Here is a 16,998-nt window from a genome sequence, read left to right on the forward strand (position 1 = left end):
ACTAAATCTTAGAAAATAGAGATTCAAACTAAAAATTAGAAAATTAAGAGTGCAACAAAATTTAAACATAATATAGCATTATTTCATCAATTAAACCATAAAAATCAACAACTCATGCGATTAACACACATACACATATACATATATATATATATATATATATATACATATATATATATATATATATATATATATATATATATATATATATATATATATATATATATATATATATATATATATATATAAATTATACAACTAACGTACGTACACAACAATATATATTTTTCTAACAATTTTTAAAATTTTGGAAATTTTTTATTAGATATATTACTTCATACAAATGTTAGTTTGTTGTTGTAAATATTAATTAAATGTGTGTACAGTGTACTCATTTAGATTTCATTCTATGCATAGATTTTTCAATATTTATTTATTTATCTAATATTCAAGAATTTGTGGTTAGGATTTCCTATTTATTTATTACTAAAATGGTTGACTTAGGAGTAATAGTGTATTCCCTACTTTCCTATTAATTTGCTTAACATATTTATCTTGAATCATCTCTTTTATTTTTCACAGTATTTATGTTTTGGGTAATATTTTCACCATTTTTTAAATTTTCTATACATTTTTTAAATCTTTCTTCCTTTTAATCCTATCCACACAATTATAGTATTCTGACTATTTTTTTAATTTTTATGTCATTCCACACTATATCAATTTTATGAGACATAAAAAGTATTAGGTTTTTAAAAGAAAAAATTGATCAATAATAATTATTTTTTAGGTATAATGAAGTCAAATCAAATCAAGCTAATATTCATATGAATAATATAAGTAAATCTTAGAAAAGAAATGGTTGTTAAACTAGACCATCTTTGATTGTCATGAAATAATTAGTTAGTAGAATTAGTTTATATCTTTGATTATTTTGGCCAATCAAACATCAATGGTGCTAAAAAAAGCCATTAAAAAAAGGGTAAAAAGTAAAAGAAAATGATGAATATGATAAGGTAAAACATGGAGTATCTTTAAATGGCTATGAAATGATTCTCATGTTTGGGAATTAGATGGTGGCTTTTTAGCTACTATTTTATTTCAAATAAAAATATGATTTTATTTTATTTATTCCTTCCTTGAATGTGCATGGCATATTGGCATAGATGTACACCTACACACTTTGTCTACACATGCACCCAAGAATGTTCCAAGTAAGTTTAGAAAGGGTGACCATGCTAACCTACAACACTAGAACATAGGAGTTATTATTCCAATTTAGAAGTATTTAAAGTTCTTAGAGCTATACTTTGTCTTTATACACGACCTAATATATTATTTTTATTATTCATATATTAAACTATCTACATTTAAAAATTATAAAAAGTTAATATTATAAAAGTATGTGATTAGACGACTAAAATAAGACTTTATTTAACTATACTTTACACATTAACCGCAATATATAAAATAAACTTGAATGATGAATAATACCAATAACCGTAATATAAAATAAATTTAAATATTGAATAATAATATTAATAATCATAATGTAACAAATATTTTCAGAACAATAACAAATATACATTTTGTTTTAGATACTACCATTTGACACGTTTCTTCATCTCTGTTGTCCCGCTAACTTTGTCTATAAGTGCTTGGTATCTTTCCTTGAATACGAGTAGCGAAGGAGGATACATGGGAATGTAGAAAGTTGGAACTTTTATAAAAACAGCTACTTTTGTATGAGATTGACTCTAGGTGAGACAATCTTAAATCAAAAGTCCTTATTTTTTTAATTTGTATTAATTAGATTATTTATATATTTCTCTTTTACTCATTTATATCTTATTATCTTTATTTTTATTTATTTCTATGTATTTTATTTTTATTTGTTGATTATTGTAAAGATAAATATGTGTTGAAAGTTGTAGGCTTCAGGATAGTTGCAGGCTTCACTCTCCTCAAAGATCTTCTTGAAGCGAGAGATTCTTTGACCGCACTCTTTTTTATGAATATGAGTTGTCGTCTTTCTTCCCTCTCCAGACTCTGATCATAATTTTTCTATGAACGGGATACATTGAATATGGTGATGATGATGGATCATTTAACCCATATATCGGACGGTCTTCCGGTGAAACCGTCTTTTACAACAAGTAAGATATAAAGATGAAGTGAAATACTGCAATTTGAAAGAAATTATTTTACCATGGCTTGTAGCCTGTAAGTGATCCATTTGGGCCTAGTCTGGTTGATTCAAAAGAAAATTTGAAATGTATAAGATAATTTATCAAAAAAATGAACAAAATAGTATAAATTTCAATTTTATTTTAACAGTAAGCGTGAAATTCCCAAACTTGAGGTTTGGAACTGTTCGCAGTTAGTAACCGCGAACAGGTCAAAAAAGACAAAATAGCTGTTCGCATTTACTAACTGCGAACAACTATTTGATCTGTTTTGAGCTGTTTGCAGTTAATAACTTCGAACAGCACAACCCCAAACTTTAAATTTGAAATTTTCACGCTTACTTTTAGAATAAAATTAAAATTTATATTATTTATTTATTTTTTTGATAAATTATCTTATAAATTTCAAATTTTCGATTCAAAACATGAGAGCCCAACAAATACATGGGTTTAACGGGCTGTTTGATGAATTGACGGGCCTATCAGCTTGAGTTAAACTTTTGGACTCCATTTATTTCCTTTTACAAACAGTTCAGGCTTGTAACTTTTTTAAGTCATAGATTTAACATCGTTACTATTTATTTTCCAAGTTTATTTCATATGTAGTGGCTATCGTGTAAGAAAAAATATATTCAAGTAGAATATTATTTGAATTGTTTGATCGCATATTTTTAAGATATATTAATTTTTTAGAAATTTTAGTTATGCATAATTCACTTTATAGATGAAAATAAACACGTTAAATTACGTAAAAAGTCAAATATAATAAGTATAATAGAATGATAAAAGAATTTTCTAGGCTTCTCGGTCTAAATAGGAGTAACAAATGGCACCATTTAGTATTTTTTTGCTCTCATTTATTCAAAATCAAAATTTTTTTTCTAATTAAACACAGGCCTATCTTGTATAAGATTGTTTCACGGTGAGATGACCTCAAAATAAAAAGCCTATAAGCTAAAAGTTTCTATTATTAGGTAATTTAACCCAAATATAAGACATATCTCACGGTGAGACCGTCTTATAGAAGAATTTGTCATTGAACAAATATAAGGTGTTTTCTTTCACAGCGAGTCTTATATGAGACTGTCTCACCGTGAGATAAGCCCTTATAAGCAGCCCATTATTAAAAAAACATTTAAAAATAATGAAATTTGAATTATATAGAACAATAGTTTTTTTTAAAGCATTTGGATTGACCCAATTAAGATCATCTCATAGTTAGACGACCACAATAAAAAATTAGTGTTTCTTTCAAGTGCTTCAATCGTGGGCCCATCTCATCATCCAACCAAAATTGCAGGAAAAAAAAAAAGAAAAATAAGAGAGAGAGAGAGAGTGAGAGAGAGAGAAGGGAGGAAGAGGAAAAAAAGGATAAAGCAAAGGCATTGAACCAAGCATTTTGAAGGGGCCAAAGCAAGATAACTATCCATGGTTACAACCACAACACTCGCAAGCTCATTGCATAACCTATCTTCAATTATTACTCTACAATCTCATCCACCAATATCTACCACCACCATAACCACCAATTCATTTGCTTGCCCTCTTTATTGCAATGGTTTAACCAACAATGGAAGAAGCAGACACCACCAATTCCATTTACAATTCACTACCAAAGTAGCATTCAATCCACAAGGCAACTATGATCTTTCTCTCCTTGATGATGATAACCTCCAAAGTAAGTTTTCTATTATTAATTTTTTTTTTGGTAAATTATACTGAATAATCTCATTTATTGCCTATTTGCTGTGAATAATTTTTAATTGAATATATCTAAATAATTCAACCTTTGTATATTTTATGCTGAGAACACCTCTTGTCATATTTTAATCGACTATTGTTATCTACTAGTTGTTACACTTATTTTTTTCTTCTTCCTTCTCCTTTTTTCGTTGGTCTACCTCTTTGGTGGTAAGTACGTAGTAACCGATTAAAATGTGTTAAGGAGCGTTGTCAAAAAATATATATAAATTTTAGATTATTTTAAAATAATTAATTGCAAATATTATTCACAACAAATGAGTAATGATACGTGAGATTATTGAGGATGATTTCTTTTTAAAAAAAAAGAAATTTAGTTTTTTAGTTTGGTTAATTGATTGATTGATGGTATAATGATACCCAAAAATGGAACGTTTAGCTAAAGTTGCAGAGCCAATGCCACCAAAAGAAGGAAGATTTGAGATTGTTGTAGACACTGATGATATTAGACGTCTAGACTTGTCCCCCTTTCAATCTGCTACTTCTATTGTTTCACCTTCTTCTGGTAAGTGGTAACTATATATACTTATTTCTTACCTATTCTATTCACACTTATAGCCCATTAAGTATTATGTGAGAATACTTGATAAAGTATACAAAATCATTTGGTTTCTTTTTTGTTAGAGTATATTATTGGGCCTTAACCATTATTTTAAGTTTTTAGTTGAGTTGGTTTCTTGATATGGTATTAGAAAAGTCAGTGTGATAAAAAATTACAAATTCAAATCTTTCTCAACCACCTCTCATTTAAAGTGGAATATTTATTGCCATGTATGAGAAGGGCATGTGCTAATAGTTATGAACTACGATAATGTTTCATATACTCTATCCTAAAACACTCTTGTCTAAAGGGGTATATTAGAATATATAATATTATAGAGCCTCAACCATCAATTTAAGATTTTAGTTGAGTTAATTTCTTGACATTTAAGCTAATAGTTATGAACTACGATAATGTTTCATATACTCTGATATCATTTTTCCTCAATTGATTTGATATATAGCAATACATAGAACCTTAATGAATATTATATATTAACACTGTATTATTTGTAGTTGAGCCCAATGAGTATTTAGAGCGTACAATTGGGTTCACTATAAAGTACATAAGGGAGGACACATATGATCAACGTGAGCTATCCGAATTACCAGATGTCAGACTATGGTTTGTACGGCTTGACGCGACTTATCCTTGGCTTCCTGTGTTACTCGACTGGCGTGCTGGTGAACTGGCTCGTTACGCCGCCATGCTTGTGCCACACCAGGTATATATATTATATATGTTGTCCAATATAAATCTGATAAATTTGGTAATAGGCTTGACACAATAAGACAATCAATTGGTATCATGAGGAGTAGCCCATTAAGTATATATGTTACCTAGTCGATCTCTATCAAATTGTTCGATGTAGGATCACATATGGGTTATTTTTCAACATTCCCCTTCATATTTAGCCTATTTTTTACATTCGGCGCGAATTCCATTCTTTTCGAACCTGCAAATTGTTTTTGTATGGAGGACCGATTTTTTTCTAATGGAACGAAAACCGTCGGCTCTAATACTATGATAAATTTGTTGTTGTGCTTGTACACAACAAGGCCCACATAAGAGAAAAGTTAGCTACTGCCTATACATAGAGGTGTTCATTCGGGTTATCTGGTCGATTTTGAGTCACCTGTTTCGAGTCGGTTCAAAATCGGGTTTTGAGTACACATTGGTTTTTGCATACTTTAAAATTCTTTTTGAACTCGAGTCAAGTCGAGCTCGGTTACAGGGTTGGGTAAATATCAGGTTATCAGTTCTGTTTTAAACACCTCTAGCTACACGCAAAACCGATAAGGTTCCATCCTAAAATCAATTGGCATTAAGAAGAATAGCTCATCGACCATATATGTTAGTCAATATCTTTCTAACTTTTCGGTGTAAGATTACATGTGGGTTATTTTTCGAAAATGTAATTTAACTCTCAACTTATATTCTGATGAAGTTAAAATTATGAAACAGATGAGTATGCGAATGGGCGTAGTGTTCAATCCAGAGGCACTAGAACTGTTTATAATGAAGAAAGTGTTTGTAATATATGCTTGGTTAAAGCAACAAGGAATATCCACTCCCAAGGCTAGATTGAAGACTAAAGACATGGCTCGAATGCTTGGTTTTGGAATTGGGGATGAATTGTTCGACTTTATTGATCAGAATCCTGTTAATTCCTAGATTTGTATTTCCAGGACTAAGGATTAAAACTATACTAATTGTCATCTTTGATATTTTATAAATCTTGTATATTATGTATACATATTAATTTCAAGCTTACTACTTTGATGCAATCTATTTGAACACCCAACTTGCAAATTGCTTTTTTATAACTTTTGGAATGGACTATTTTTTCTTCAAATTTCACACAAGGTAGATTATTGTTGGAAATATTATATATTATATAGGTTGATATAGTATAAGTGTTATGGGTCCAGCCCAATTGAAATAAAATGTTTCTTGTTTTGGTCCACTTAGTTGGTCCATTTTTTATTACATTTTACTAGCTTGGATTAAGTCTAATTTAGAGACTTAAGTTGTGATTTCCTCTAGAAGTTTTAAAGGGGTTATCTTGTGGTAAACATTTGACCAAGATAGGGTGAGTAGTTTTTAAGAACAGCACACACAAAATAGAGAAAAAAGGGAGGTTTTTATTTTCGGAGTTTTTAGGGCAGGCTTCAGTAATCTGTCTGTTGTCAGAAATTGCGCCGTTGGATCATCCTCAAATTTTGGCAGCTTGTTCCTAATATCAAGAGCTTCACTTTGAACGGTTGAATCGTTGTTTTGAGCTCTAATTTGGTCGCAGTTATCTCTGGACAGAAGTGCTTTTTTTGGGTGTTTTCTACTTCTCTTGCTCTCTAATTTCAATCTCTTATTGTTTATTGTTGTTAGTGGGCTGTAGATTGTTGTGAAATACATTGGGTTCATTTTACCCTTAATTTTATCATCAATAAGAGATATTAAGGGTGGACTCCTCAAGAGGTCCCATAGTTTTTATCCTTCACATCGAAGGAGTTTTCCACGTATAATTTTTGTGTGTTGCTTGCATCTTATTCCGCTTATTATTGATGGCTTATGACTGAAATATTGCTGTCCACATTTCATATTCTTGTTTGTGATATTTTGGGTTGATTGATTTGGATATTTGAAAAAATGTCTTGAGTTGATGATCTAGTGAAAGTCGTAGTGACCTCTTCCGTTCCTTACATTAAGTTGTATTTGGGCCATTATAATTTAGTTGAGCCCATGTGGCAGTAGGGTTAACATAAGTTGTATATATTAGTTGTAACCGCATTACTCTTTATTAACATCTCTTCTGTCTTAACATGACATCAGGCTATCTCCATTAACCCTCTGCATATACATATCTCTATTTAGTGGAGTGTCAACAACCGAAGCACATGAGTATTGCCGAGTATTTTGGTCAATTGCAACCATTGTGGGATGAACTCGCTACTTACAATTCATTGCCGAGTTGCAAATGTGGTAAGTGTACATGTGATATTGGAGCGCATCTACAAGTGAGGCTTGATGAAGTTCGCCTTCAAGATTTTTTGTTTGGAGTCAATGTTGATTTATATAGCCATATGAGGTCATCAATTCTATCCCAAGAACCTTTGCTCTCTCTAAATAGGGCTTACCAAATGTTCCTTCAAGAGGAATGACTACAAAGGGTTGCTAAATTACAATTAGAACAGCAGGAGGTCCGTGCTATGGCAGTGAAGTCGAATGCCTCCTTTCCATCCTATGACAAGTTGGGTGACAATGGATCCAAGTCTTATACTACTTTGTCTTGCACATATTTTCAACGTCGCGGCCATGATGAGGCAAATTGTTGGACTGATCATGGATATCCTAATCGGTGGGACTCTCGTTCTTCTCGTACCGGTGGACGTGGTACAAGTAGAGGAGGTTGTGGGTTCTCAAGAAATGTGCAGCCTAACAATGAAAAACGCAATAATAGAAATGATGTTCATGCCTCCGTTACCGTTGTTTTAAGCAATCTGGCTGCTGTTTCAAGAAATGAGGCTAGTGCACATGCATCACAACAATCTTCTTTGCCGAATATCACAAGTACTCAGTGGCAAAAACTTCTCGAGTTGTTGGGTAATTCTTCCTTGTAACCTAATGATCGTTTGAGTGGTAAGTCCATTGTAACCCGTATAGATTTTGGTGCTTCCCATCATGTGACTGGTAATTTAAATTTGTTACATAATGTGAATGTCATGACTGAGTGCACAGTAGGACTCCCCGATGGAAAACAAACGATCTCAACTATGCAGGATGAAGTACAGTCGACGCAGAATATTGTACTTCAAAATGTGTTCTATGTGCCACAGTTAAATTGCAATTTAATTTTCGTGACCCATCTTGCTGATGATATGAATTGCGCTATGCTATTTACTAAGACATTATGTGTTATACAAGACCAACAATTGAGGCTGATTGGAGTAGGTAAACGGAGAGAAGAACTTTATTACTTTCGGATGTTTCACAAATTTATGCAACACATGTTGTTGGCACTTCTTCTCCAGAGTTATGGCATAAAAGACTTGGTCATCCTTCTGATAAAGTTTTGCGGTCTCTTCCCTTTATTAATAAGTCAAGTAGCATATTAGAACAAGCTTGTGATGTGTGTCATCAAGCTAAACAGTCTAGAAATAAATTCCTTGTCAGTGACACTAGGGCTACTTTTTGTTTTAAATAATACATTGTGATCTTTGGGGACCTTATTTTTGATAAAACTGGCATTCTTTTTCAAACCTCTTGGGTTGATACCCCCAACAAAATGGCCGAGTAGAAAGAAAACATAGACATATTTTTAACGTTGCTCGAGCTTTACTTTTCAAGCTAATCTCCCTTTGCAGTTTTTGGGAGATTGTGCTTTAGTTGTTGGTTCCGTCATTAGTCGAACACCATCTCCTTTGTTAGATAATCAAACTTCTTATGAATTGTTGTTTGGTTCCCCACCTTCTTTTTCAGAGTTTCATGTATTTGGATGTTTACGTTATGCTTACAACCACAAGTCTAAACGAGATAAGTTTGCAAATAGAAGTCGTAAATGTGTGTTTGTCAGTTATCCTCAACGAAAGAAAGGGTGGAAGCTCTGATCTTGAAACGGGAACTTATTTTTTCTCTAGATATGCTAAATTTTATGAGAATGAATTTCCATTTGCTCAACTAATTATTTTTCCATCTTTTCTTCCTTTACCGTTGCTCCTAATTTTGACAATTTAGATGGTGATTATTTATATGATTTTTTAAATCCTCGTACAAATGAGGGTGAGCTTATTAGTCATGATGACATTAGTGGTAATCAAGGGCAAATTGATGATGTGACTAAAAGTAATGTATAGGATGTCATGGCCGAACAACGCGATAATGCTCATATAAGTGGTAATGAGAAGAGAGTGCGTAAGTTAGTAAATGCACACAATGAGGTTAACCATGGAGTAGGAGATATGTATGGTTTGATGAGGAAGGAGGCAGTAGCCACTTCTACTTTGCATACAGGGGAAGACGAAGGTAAAGGCAAACGTAAAAAATTTCCCTCAACAAAGTTGCGTGGATATGTCACTAACACCATACGATTTGTAAGTCCAGTCTCTCTGCTATCCTCATCTACTTCTAATCAGTCCTCGGGTATGTCCTATCCTATAACGCATTTCGTCAACTGTGATCGTTTTTTTGTGGGTCGTAAAAATTTTCTAGCAGCTATTTTCGTAGGTGCAGAACCCAAATCTTTTAAGGAGGCAATGACGGACGATCCTAGCTAGAAAGCAGCAATGCTAAAAGAAATTCAAGTCTGGAAGCTAATGGGACTTGGAGTATGGAGTCTTTGCCTCTCGGGAAGAAAACTCATGGTAGTCGTTGGGTATATAAAATTAAATATAACTCGGATGGGAGCATAGAAGACTTAAGGCACGTTTAGTTGTGTTCAGAAATCATCAAGTTGAAGGTATAGACTACAATGAAACTTTTGCTCCTGTTGCTAAGATGACCACTGTTCAGGTTTTCTTGGCTGTTACTGCTGCTAAGAACTGGGAGTTACATCAAATGGATGAGCACAATACTTTCTTATATGGGAATTTGTCTGAAGAGGTGTATATGAAAATCCCTCATGGTTTTCAAGGTGATAAACCTGATAAGGTTTGTAGATTGCAAAAATCACTTTATGGCTTGAAATAAGCCTTAAGATGTTGGTTTGCAAAGTTGGCTCAATCACTGGGGGAATATGGCTTTATCCAGTCATATTCGGATAATTTCTTATTTACTTGTCAAAAAGGTGCGATTCAACATAATATTCTTGTTTATGTTGATGATTTAATTATATATGGAAACTATTCCGCTGCTTTGTCTGCTTTAAAGAAGTATTTATGCTCATGTTTTCACATGAAATATCTTGGTGTTCTTAATTATTTTCTTGGTATTGAGGTTTCTCGAAATTCTGAAAGTATTTATTTGTGCCAACGAAAATACATTCTTGACATTATTGCTGAGGTTGGTAATTTAGGATCTAAGCTAATCAGTTTTCCCATGGAGCAAAATCATCAATTAGCACGTTCTATTAGTCCTTTGCTTGACAATGTTGAGCAGTATCGAAGGTTGGTTGGTCGACTCATTTATTTGGCATTTACTACATTTGATTTGGCATATTCTATTCACATATTATCTCAATTTCTTAATGCCCCTCGGCGTAATCATTGGAATGTTGCTATTTGTGTTGTTGGTACTTGAAAGGTTGTTCGGGACAAGGTATTCTTCTTCGTTCTGATTGTGATTTACCTTTAAGTGGTTGGTGTGTTTCTGATTAGGCTAGTTGTCCTCCTACTTGACGTTCTTTGTCGGGGTGGTTGGTTTTTCTTGGGAGTTCTCCTATTTCCTGGAAAACAAAGAAACAATTGACTGTCTCTAGCTCTTCTACTGAGGTAGAGTATCATTCTATGGCTGCTGTTACATGTGAGCTTAAATGGTTGAAAGGCTTGCTTTTGAGCTTGTGGGTTCGCCATCCAAAAGCTATGAATCTTTATTTTGACAGTCAATCTGATTATATCTAGCTGAAAATCCTGTGTTTTATGAATGCACCAAGCACATTGAGGTTGATTGTCACTACTTATGCGACTCCATACAAGATGGTACTATACATCCTTCCCACGTCCCTACTGATGCTCAATTGGCTGATATTTTTACTAAGGCTCTAGGCCATCGTCAGTTCATGTCTAAACTTCGCAAGTTGGGCATTTGTGATCTTCATGTTTCAACTTGAAGGGGTGTGTTGGGAATATTATATATTGTATAGGTTGATAGTGTATAAGTTGTATTTGGGCCATTGTTTTAATTTTTACTTTTTCAAGTTACTAAGCTTCCTTCAACAAAAGTGAGGTAACCTCAAGTAAACTTCCTTCCATCTCTATTGATAGAACTAAAATATATTATTATTCTAACATTACTAATATGTATTTATATATATAATAAGTATTATTATTAGGTTACTTTCGGACATAGTACTTTTAGTACTATTAGTATTACTATTATTATTCAGTACATTATTATTATTACTATTAGGATTACTTGTTAATTTTTGGTTGTATTTTAGAAACATTTTAAAAGAATTGTATATAAAACTGATATAAATGGAAAGCAAAGGAAGAGTAAATGAAAAATAAGGAAAATAAGTAAGTCACATGGTGAACCTAGCTAGCTCGTGTGACACGATCATGTTGTGTCCAGCAACCTAGCTCGTGCGGTGCGACTTCATTAAATTTCCAAAGCATAGCATTTTCCATGCAAATTACATGCTTCAGAATTGTTATTAGGTGGTGGGGAGGGGAGGAGACGTTGGTGGCTGATTTATTTTTTTCCAACTTTCTCAATTTTATTTTTGGACATATTATCGTTGAAGTGGTAACAAGTGTTATATCGATTCACCATAAGTACCTCTTAAAATTTGGATTATTTATGGTTAATCAAAAAGTAAGATTCTTATGAAAGAATGAAGGAAAGGTTATATTATTTCTAAATTATTTTTTCAATACATAATAATTGTAAATGACGAAGAAGTACAACTTAAAAAAAATCTTAATTTAATTTTTACTTAATTTTTTATCTACTCAACTTTTTCTTCCCACAACCTACCCACCATCCGTCAATGTAGTTTTAAAAAAAATTGCAAATCAACACTATAATAATAAATAAAAATTGAAAATAATTGATTACTTATAATTTTCAATTAGTTTGAATAAATCGCTCAATTTACAAAAGTGACCCTTCTCAATTGTGGGTCAACTTTACACTTTATTACAGTTTGTATCGCGAACAAATTTAACGGTGATTCACTCGCTCTAATTCAAACTCGGGACGACTCGGTGGTAGACTCAGTTCCATAACCACCTTTCCCGCCATCTCCACTCATTCTAAACTCGGAGTGAATCTCCCATTTGACTCAACTCAGTCACTCAGTATAAGAAAAGAAACTACCCTATTTGAAAAAATTGGCATCATACATTGATACATTTAATCAAACTCGTATGAGTCATATACCCGGGTCAACTCATTAACTCAACACAGCACCACGGGTTAAAATCAGATACATGATCCCGTCTCAAGCAACGGACGAGAATCCATAAGAGAAGAATGGAATCCAACGTGGCAATAAGAAGACCGTTGAAAATCCTCAAGATTAGCGAACCGGCCATTGGATTCAGAACGGTTCATTAACCGAAGAATTTCTTCGAACAGTTTCTCGTCACAAGGAATAGAGAGTGGACCGATTTGATTTGTAAACCCGTATTCTTCCTCGGCTTGAACCAACAATTTTCTAAAAACCGGATGGTTTAAGAAAGTAGTACGGACAATGAAACGGCGACGATTAGAACCAACGGTAACAGCGACGTGACCGGAGGGAACGTCGGAAGGAATACGGCGTTGTACTGCTTTGTTCCTCCAACGTCGTAGCATTTGACGGAGTCGTACAATGTGTCGGATTTTGTTGCATTTTGGAAATTTATTTCCGGAGCCGATCGACATTTTTAAAAAAATTTAATTGTAATGTGAAATTTTAAAAATAATTAAATTTGAATGTAAAATTTGAAACTGTTAAGAGAATAATGAAGAATGTTATTTGTGTGTAGGCAGGGAGAATAGAGAAGATGGGGTTGGGATTTGGGAGGGAGTGTGTTGATGGTTATATAGTTGGAAACTTAGGGAGATGGTAATTGTTTACTCCACTTGGTTATTATGGCCTATTGGGCTTGCATGGTATGATGGGTTATAATTTGGTAATATTGACCCATGATTTGAAAATGACCATACTTGAAAATCGAAAATAACTATGTGAAATGACAATCGTTTTGTTATTTTTTTTGAAGTTTTTTCGACTTTATAGTTTGAATTTTGAAGTCATTATTTTTAGTTGGAATTCAGTCACTTTTTGTATTTTGAGTGAATTTTTTTGTTGTAGACTTAAAATTGACATATTGGTCTTTTTTAACAAACCTACACACAAATCCGACATTTTTGATTTTTTGAATAAGCCAACAGAAAGTGACTCGATTTGAAGCCCGTTGACCAACTGCTTTGACTAGTCCTAGACTATTTGGTAATGCTCTATTTCACTGAAATTGTTATGCTTTTTTAACTCATACTTCCTTTGTTCCGTTTTAGTTGCAACATGAGATTATTGCACAAATTTTAAGATAATGCTTTTGAGTGTGCAAATGGACAATATTACCACATTCACATGGGTTGCTTTTCAGGAGATGGATGATGGTACAGTAACAGTACAATAGCTGGATTTTTTTAATGTAAATACAATGAAAATACCCTTTACAAAAGTAGTGCTAATTGTTCAAGGAATTCGGCTGCTGCAGGTACACTATGGGAAAAACATTAAATTTACAAAATTTTCCCACCAAAAGATGAAGATGAAGATGTCCCAAACAAGACCCGCGAAATCAGAAAATGACCACAAAATCAGAAGATGAAGATGTCCCAAAAAAGACCCATGAAATCACAAAACGAAATCATCTGCAAAACTGAACTAGAATGAACCAAAATGAAATCAAAAGCCAAATAAGAAACCACAAAACCACGAAATCAGATTTGAAAAATGAACCAAAATAAAATGCATGTTGGTTGATAGTGAGGGATAATCGAAATCATATGTTGAGATGGTAAAATAAGATCACAACATCAAGAGTTTTTGGAGAAATGAACACAAAAAGCAAGTGATGAGGGAGAGGAGAGTTGATAGGGAGAGGGAGAAGGAACCGTTTATGATAATAGCCGATTACCTTAGGGTTTATAGGAGCATCATGGAAATCAACGGCTGAGATGTATATTTAAGGAAAAATCAAGGGTCAAAAATTATTAAGGGGTTCTAGAACATTCAATGAAGAGTAGTTGGAAGGTTTGTGCCACTAATGCACTTAAAAGCTGATCTGAATTCTTTCAAAAGGTAGGGGGAAAAAATTGTATAATTAAAAGTAGATAGTTGATAGCGGGTAAATTAAATAACTAAAGGGATGATGTATGATTGTTGATTGATAGTAATATGTGGGGTAGGAATAAAGTAAGGGTAAAATAGAGAATTATATAGATTATTTTTGCCAAAAATAATAATTTTGCAAGTAATATAAAAAATACATAAAGGGTAAGTATTGCAAGTAAATTGGAGCGGAGGAAGTAATTAAATTAGCTTTGAGACAAATATGTGAAATGTAGCCATTTTAATGAGATGAAGAATTATCTATTTATCTTTTTGAATTTATTGAAATACGAAAACAGAATAGATATTTTTTGATGTAACAATGCAAATTAAGACAGACGAAAAAAAATTGGTTCGTAAGTGCTTGAGAAAATTTTAAGGGATAATTATTCTTAAAAAAAATACTTATGGGGTTTAAAAATTTAACTAGATAATTAGTTATTTAATATTTTCTATTTTAATTTTTATACATAATTTAAAATTTTAATTATTAATCTGGATCAAGAGTAGTTGAAGTAATCCAAATTAATTTCTCCTTATACCCTTAATGGTCCCACGTGTGTTATTAGGGTACATCCCCTTTCCCCTTAAGTCCAAGATGCCCCATTAAAGTGTCCCACTTGCTAGGATTTAAAGGATCAACTCATTTGTTTTGCAAATCTCGTAAATATTAAAACTAAACAAAATTAGTTGATTTACACAAACGAGCATAATATTGTTTGCCATTCCACCTGCATGCAAAATCCACATAAATCTGTCACTTTCTATGATTTTTTTTCTGTTTTTATTGCCAAAAAGAACTTTTTTTCTTGTTTTATTAAGGCAGGAATTATGCCTTTTCCAAAATATTAAGTGTATCAATAAAGACAAACTTCCTGCTCTTAACAAATTAAGTGTATACAGAATTTGGTTAATCACTAGGGAACATTATTATTGCTTGATTAATAATCTCACATGATATTCATAATTAATTTGAATGTGATCTGTGTTATACAATAACACTCCTTAAGTCCAATGATAACATCTTTTAATTACTTTGACAATCAGATCTTTTATTAGTCGAAAAGTAAGTATCTTTGAGTTCGATTCTCACCCTCAACCTACCTTGCATGTAATCTAAAAAACATTTTTCACTCCATATATTGTACATAGAATTCAGACAACCTAGACTAGTTTTTTGATGGTAGTATAAAATACTATCGGTAAGTATTTGAGTTCACCAGCTTTGAATGATTCGCATTAATATGAAATTTTTTGTTTTGTGATGATCCCGCACAAATTTGTTTTAATCACTTTTTCAAAAGGTTTTATACTTATTTGGAGTTGGACTACTTATTTGTTTGTCAATATTTTCTTTTTTATTTTTGATGTAAAACTTAAAATGTACACTGGATAGTATTAACAGTTTGTGATAGGTAAAAAAAAGTATTATTATAAGCTTAGTGTTTTATTGATATGATTATCAATCTTAGTGTTAATTAATTAATAGTATCTAGTACAAAATGGGAACAATTTTATAGTAAGGGTGTTTGGTAAAATAACTGATTAAATTAGTTATCAGTTATTAGTTATTAGTCGTTTGTCAAAGACCACATTATTTTTGTTTTGGGTAATGTCGTCAATCTCACCACTTATTTTCTCTCATTTTCTCTCCTTTTAATTTTGTCACACATTTAATATCCTCATCTTTATGCAAAGATGTCGAGCTTAATTACATCTACTCAATTAATAGTTCAGTCGTGTAACAATTGATGATTAGTTAATAAGCAGATATATACCATATTTTTTATATGTAATTGGTGAATAATAATTACATGGAATAAAAATTAATCTTCATGATTACATGGAATAAAAATTAATACTCCAATCAGATCAATAAATGAACAAAACAATGCCAACTGTGATATTGCATTAGATTCAAAAAATATCAAAGTCAATTTAATCCTAACGTGTATATAAATCATATCATCAAATGAGAAAATAGAAAAAAGAATTTAATACATAGATTGAATGAATCTCACCTATCATACAGTACCAAATAAATCTTAATAATCTTATATACTGAATACTGAATACTGATTACTGATGATGATTGATAATCAACCATCTAATTTAACTTATTTTAATAATTTAATTAAGTATTCACTCCGTTTCAGTTAGTTTGCATTAATTTTTATTTTAAGTTATTTCTTTAATTTGCATTATTTTCTTATCAGAAAATGGATCACACCACTCCCTTTTAATCTATTTAATATCATACATAAAATTCATCCTTTTTATTCATTTAATATCACAATTATTACACTAAATGTCAAAAAATTACAACTTCTCTTAAAAATCATTTTATTTCTCTTTAACTCAATTTTACTAAAATAAAAATACTATTTTTATCGCTTTAATTTTACTATACGATATTCAAAAACTCTATACTCAATGTACCAAAACCAAGGCCCCAAAGAGTAGTAAGTTAGTTGAATACATGTATCTTAACTCTTAACACTCATTAATAATCCATCATTTATTAGAATTGT

At 31.9% G+C, this 16,998-nt stretch overlaps 2 protein-coding genes across 4 annotated transcripts; one reads left to right on the forward strand and one right to left on the reverse strand.

Annotated features, from left to right (window-relative positions):
* Positions 1–3,441: 3,441 nt before the first annotated feature.
* LOC130811075 (protein CHLORORESPIRATORY REDUCTION 6, chloroplastic) lies at positions 3,442–6,275 on the forward strand. Of its 3 annotated transcripts, none has more exons than XM_057677231.1 (4): positions 3,442–3,864; positions 4,327–4,452; positions 5,004–5,212; positions 5,953–6,275. In XM_057677231.1, the coding sequence occupies exons 1-4, from the start codon at positions 3,615–3,617 to the stop codon at positions 6,160–6,162; spliced, it is 795 nt and encodes a 264-aa protein (XP_057533214.1). In that variant the 5' UTR covers positions 3,442–3,614; the 3' UTR covers positions 6,163–6,275. The 3 variants fall into 3 exon arrangements, with proteins under 3 accessions (XP_057533214.1, XP_057533216.1, XP_057533215.1); XM_057677232.1 differs by having other exon boundaries at positions 3,522–3,864; positions 5,100–5,212; XM_057677233.1 differs by lacking the exon at positions 4,327–4,452.
* A 5,957-nt stretch (positions 6,276–12,232) lies between these two features.
* LOC130810957 (auxin-induced protein 10A5-like) lies at positions 12,233–13,008 on the reverse strand. The gene has a single exon (XM_057677075.1). It carries the CDS (start codon positions 13,006–13,008, stop codon positions 12,565–12,567), a length of 444 nt encoding a protein of 147 aa, XP_057533058.1. The 3' UTR covers positions 12,233–12,564.
* Between the last annotated feature and the right edge of the window lie 3,990 nt (positions 13,009–16,998).

This window comes from Amaranthus tricolor, chromosome 4 (assembly GCF_026212465.1).
Source record: "Amaranthus tricolor cultivar Red isolate AtriRed21 chromosome 4, ASM2621246v1, whole genome shotgun sequence".
Classification (NCBI taxonomy): Eukaryota; Viridiplantae; Streptophyta; class Magnoliopsida; order Caryophyllales; family Amaranthaceae; genus Amaranthus; species Amaranthus tricolor.